We start from the raw sequence: 5528 nt of genomic DNA, 5'->3' as shown, positions 1-5528 counted from the left end.
TTCAAGGATAGCATCCTCAGATTGGATGATGCTAGTGATAAAATAGCTGTGTGTAGAAACCATGGTACAAATATTGTAGCAACCCTATTTCAGCATCTGCTAGTCATCAGTCAGAATACTGCATGCAAGAACTAGAAAGAGGAAAATGTTCTAGCAGCTTTAGGAAAATATGCAAACAAATATAATTGACTCTTGCCATTAGCCTGAATGAAAAGAAGTGTGTCGAAAGGGGAAAAAATTGTCGCTAAGAAGGGCACTTTTATCCTTGCAGATGCTGGGAGGCAGCCCTGGATATGAAGTGCTAACAAGTCCTTGGGTATCAAAATTAAAATAAACAAGGCTTTCTAAGGTGCTCATGACTATCTTGCTGAATCATCTGAGAGTTTGTTTAGTAGTGTTATCATTTACAGTAAGTAAATATGAGGCTACAAATCTGTTTTGCCATTTGTAAAGGCTTTACTTTTAGCTAGCTTGCTATTCCAGCATGGCAACTGTGGTCCTCTGTTTATTGCCTTATGTTTAGTAAATATTTTCGTTTCCTCAGTGTCAGTCAGAATTGACTGAAGCCTTATTAATTTTGAAAGAAGGCACAGTTAGCATTTGTGAGCATCTTGGAAAAGATGCTTGAATTTCCAGGGGACTCTGTGAGAACCAGCTGTGCTCAGTGTTTTCCAGCATCAGGCTTCAAGGCCACAGGTGCTGCTGGAGCTGTGAAATGCGCGTGCATGGGGGTGTGAGCACACCACTTCCCTCATGGGTTCATACAGTGTTGACTTGTTTAATTCTTAATTTAGCCTACAGGAAGCCGAATCTTGAATTTCAGTGTTTGTTTCTGCAGGAGAGAGCGAGACGAAGGGCTAAGATCAATACTGCTTGCAAAAACAGAGCAAATCAAACAGACTTAGACTTTTGTAGGATCATGCCCCAATCAACAAAGGCTCTTATATAAAAAGGTAGATAATGCCTGATTGTTTGGAAAAGCTCATTACAATTCATTGTACAAATATTTTTGTACAAAAATAGAATTCTTTGTGTGATGCAGGAATGGTTTCTTGCAGTGTAGTTGCTTGGTCTGTTGAACATGTAGTTTTCTGACATTGGAAACAACACCAAGAAGAGATGCAGAGTTTTTGGCCATTGATGGGAACTGCACTAGAGTCTCAAGGAAGTAGATCGAGAGATTTGGTTTATCCTCATTTTGAATAAGAAACAAAGACAAAGTTATCCTACTACATACAGCCATAACATGCCCTGTCAGTGTAATGAATTCAGTGTAATAAACAAAGTGGTAATCAGTACTGGCTGTCAGGAGCTTTAGCTCTGGGGCCTAGAAGTGGGATATGAGCTCTAGTCCTAGGTGGAATGTGACTTCTAAAATAGATACATAAATCAGCCAGGAAACATGTTTTATAGCAAATGCGTTAACTGCTTGGCTGGAGACATGCATGGACCCGTTTTCCTAGAGCGCACTGTATGTTTTGTACACCTAAAATAGTCATATGTGGTGTCGGAGTCTGCCTCTGAGTGTTTCCTTTTTCTTTGCTTCAGTGAACATTAACCCAGTATATTGTATTGCACGCACAAAGTGTTCTGATGGTAAATCCTGCAGGATCTTTCACACTGTCTGGGTGAAATTTGCTTTCCCATTTTTGGTGGCGTGCTGTGGCAAGGACCTTTGGGCAGGGGGGAGGAGGCTGCTTCAGAACATGCCTACCATGCTTCTATTTTCTGTTTGCATTGCAAGTTAATCACAGGCTCTTCTGTTGTAATGTATGCCTCTGAGAAGACTTTTGTTCTAGCTGTAGCTCTTCAGCCTGAAGTAGTGATTGGAGGAGGAGGTCATTAGGCAGGGCTGGTAGATCCTGCTGCTGACTGGCACGGATGCGCAGTGCAGATACCGGAATTGTTCTGATCAATGCTCTCCTGTTGTTGGCATGACAGACGGGCAAGGAGATAAACTTTTTCCCCCTTTTTATCTCCACAGCACTTCACAGAGTTCCTGGATGAGTTTTCGCCTGATGTCCTAGGACAGCTCTTGAATGATCCCTTCTTGTCTGAGAAGAATGAAATAATGGAGGTGGAACTGTCACCGGCATCACCAGCACCCCTCATCCAGGCAGAACACAGCTACTCCCTCTGTGGGGACTCTCGACCCCAGTCTCCCTTGACCCACATCTCAACCGATGACAACTTTAATGAAGGTAGTACGCACTGAGCCCTTGTTCTTTGTCGTGATGATTTAGTAATGAAATGTTCCTGGTGGAGTGATGATGCACTAAGAGTGCATGTGAATGCTCTTTGCTAATTGATATACCTACAATAAAATCACAGAAAGGATTTGTTTGTCTGCAGGCATTGTGAATAAAGAAACTTGTCCATAGACAGGGAAATTGTGCTCAGCAGAAGTTACTAACTTTGCACCATAAACGTTTTGAATTAGAAGTAAGGTGCCCATCAAAAAAAAATGGGAGAAGGGCCAGGAATACACTTGTTTCCATGTATCTGAATCTCTGGTTGTTGAAGATAAATGGAGACTGATAATCCAAATTCCTCAAACGAGGACGACCATGAAGTCTGGGTACTGTAGAACATGACATGTAAGGAAGGGGTGAGGTGGATTTTGTTTGGTCTTTTGGAGAAAAGGCAAAGGGAGAGATCTTACTGCTATGACTATCTGATAAAAAGGTTCAGAGATTACAAATCTGGACTCTTTTGAGATACACAGTGATAGCACAAGAAGTAATGGTTACAAGTAGCAAGAAAAGAAATTCCTGTTAGGAAACGTTAGGAAAGTCATTTTCACCATGAGAGTGGGTCAGACATTTGAACAGTCCAGAGAGGCTGTGAAGTCTTCTTCTGTGGAGATACTCAAAGCTGAGCTAGGCAAGGCCCTAAGCAACCTGATTCAAATTTGCCACGGTCTGAATGAGGAGTTGGGCAAGATGGTCTCCAGAGGTCCCTTCAAAGCTACATAATTCCAGGTTTATTAAAAACAAACCAACCTTTTAAACTACACTTACTTTTCAGTACTGAGTATCTGGAGCTTTCTGGTATCCCAAAATGAAAATCACATAATCTGATTTATGTTTCTAAATACACATGTAGGAATGTAACTTAAGGTGCTGCCCCAGTCTTAAAACTTGTCTTGCTGAAGTCCTAGGGTTTGGGGTTTTTTTCCCTTCTTACAAAATCAAAAAAAAAGGCAAAGAAAAAAATAATGCTCATTGGTGATCTTGTAAAGACATGACTCCAATTTTACAGATTCTGTGGTTGTGGGAAATGGTGACGCACAGAAAATGATGAAAACCAATGGCATTTTTTAGCAATTATCTTTAATTCATCAGTGTTAAACATCTGGAGGGGGAAAAAGGGAAATGCAGGAATGGTGGGAGGAAGAGATCCAGTCTGCTGCTTCTGGTGTGAAGATGCTTGCTGGCAGGAAGGTAAGTTCAAGGTAAAAGCTATTGGTTGGCAGAGGAGCAAGGCCATGAATATCTGGTAACTATTAGGAATAATCACCATGGCAGACTTTCACTCCTAATAATTGGTTTATGTCTTCAGCGTTAGCTTTACAGTGAAAAGCAGTAGAGTACTAAGGTGCATCACAATAAAAGGGAGAGACAATAGTGCTTATGTCTAAGCATTAACAAGCTAAGCTGTTTATAAAGATCCACCAGCACATGAGTTTTCAAAGGCAGTTTTGCAGTCCAAAGTACTCTCCTAAAACAAGATGTGGTCTGTTAGAGATTTCAGAAGAGGACAGCTAATAAAACCTCTGAGAAGGCATTTCAGTGTGAGACAGGGTTTTTGGGGATGATCTTGGAAACATCATCTACATAAAGCCTTCACATTTTATATTTCCGAACTGGTTTATGTGAATATGTTTAAATTAATACATACAGAAGGTAGTAATTGTGGCAGGAGGAACAAGCACAAGAAACTTCAGAAGCCAAGCTTCTCTGGAAGGTAATAGGGAGAAGCTTCAAACTAGGCTAAAAGTGAGCAGAGTTTCCTTTGGGGAAAAATCCTGAAGAAATTCATACTGCTGAGACCACTGGGTAATTAATAGAGCTCTAGTCAAATGATGTTTTAAAAAGCCAAGAAATGTTAAGAAGTGAGTTTAAAAATAGAAAATGAATGGAAAGCATTTCATCCTCTGTTCACTCTGCAGAGTGTTTCATAAGAGAGGAGGAGGAGAAGGAGTTGTTCTTGGTGTTTGGGATTTGATTTAATCTTAACACTGAAATCATGCTCATGACCTTTCAATACCTGTCGACTTCAAAACAGTAAAGCTCAGAGAAGTACTTGGGGAAATTATAGAATTACAGTTAACATGTCTGATAGATATTCAAAGACATCTCCCTGATTATTTTTTGGTCCTTGAGACCGTGAGAGCAGGAGAGGGGCATTTTGTGGGTGGCAATACTGCAGGATTTGACACTGGAGATTGAAAGCATTTCTGTTGTTAGATGGTGGAGCTACACAGTGCTCTTGACAACTCTGGTGAATGCCAGTCCCCTTGGTGGAGTAAGGGGACAGATACTGGGAGCACTAGTGTCCTTTTGGGGAGCAGGAGGTACAGGGTGTGGAGAGGGAGGTCCATGTGCTCCAATATGAGCTCCTGCTGCCAGGGAACTGGGAGTGGTTTTGTGGGGTAGCAGGGGCTGAGAAACAAGGTTGTCTGAGGGACTTACATAAAGAACATGCAAAAAAATTACATTCTCCAAATAACCACCCCACTGGGCAGACTGGTGAGCTCTTACAGCTGTTGTGTTTTCATGGTTTTTCCATGGTGAGGCTTCATGATTCTGCAGGACCCTGCCCTGCAGGACTGGGAGTAGAAACAGGCTAGTGAGGAGGCTAATGTATGACGCATGCATGTGTGCACACATGCTATGGACACACATGCTATGGACACACGTGCTGTGGACCTGCGTGTCTGCAGCCAGCAGCAGTGTGAGGAGGAGGAGGATGGCGCAGAGCAATTAAGCTGGGTCTGGATGCCATTTCAGAGCTTTGCCCTTAGCTCTAGAGGACTGAGGGCCTGGTGGTGTGCACAAAGCACGTAGCAAACAGGCCTTGTTCTTGCTTTGCAGGGAAGTCAATAACGTGACATTTCTTCTTTGTAACTCTTGTACCAGTTGTCCTGGCAGTGAGCGCTGGCGGGTTGTTTCCCGGGGTGTGCAGAAATGCCATCCCCTCCTAGGCCAGTGGGCGTTCATGGGCAGGCAAAGACAGGGCAAGTGCAAGGAAGGGGAAAACCCCGGGTTTTCTAGGGCCAGGCCTAGAAAATCTAATCTTATTAAACTAGCCCACATGGCTAGATAACGCGTATTTGGAAGTGGCGCCTGTTACACTAGCAGTTGCTCTGGTAGTGTGACCTGCAGCTGCAGACTCCTTTCAGCAAAGGCAATGTGTGCTAGCATATGCTGAGATGCAAGCTGGCTCCCCGTGTCACCTCTTAACTTGGTGCATGTTAATTGTGTAACGCTTGTCGGCTGCTCAGCCCTTGAGTGCCATTTCTGTGC

At 42.9% G+C, this 5528-nt stretch overlaps 1 protein-coding gene across 1 annotated transcript in view; it reads left to right on the top strand.

The window, feature by feature from the left end:
- Positions 1-1984: 1984 nt before the first annotated feature.
- Positions 1985-5528, top strand: part of CREB3L2 (cAMP responsive element binding protein 3-like 2) — a gene marked incomplete at its 5' end in the record, with an annotated part of 35524 nt that continues 31980 nt past the window's right edge. The window contains one exon of the mRNA XM_010291085.1: positions 1985-2201. Within this exon, the coding sequence (XP_010289387.1) occupies positions 1985-2201 (217 nt within the window). The remainder of the gene's footprint in view (positions 2202-5528) is intronic.

This window comes from Phaethon lepturus, unplaced genomic scaffold, assembly GCF_000687285.1.
Source record: "Phaethon lepturus isolate BGI_N335 unplaced genomic scaffold, ASM68728v1 scaffold41877, whole genome shotgun sequence".
Taxonomy (NCBI): domain Eukaryota; kingdom Metazoa; phylum Chordata; class Aves; order Phaethontiformes; family Phaethontidae; genus Phaethon; species Phaethon lepturus.
The sequence above is the reverse complement of the archived record's forward strand: the minus strand, read 5'-3'. Positions and strand labels throughout refer to the sequence as shown.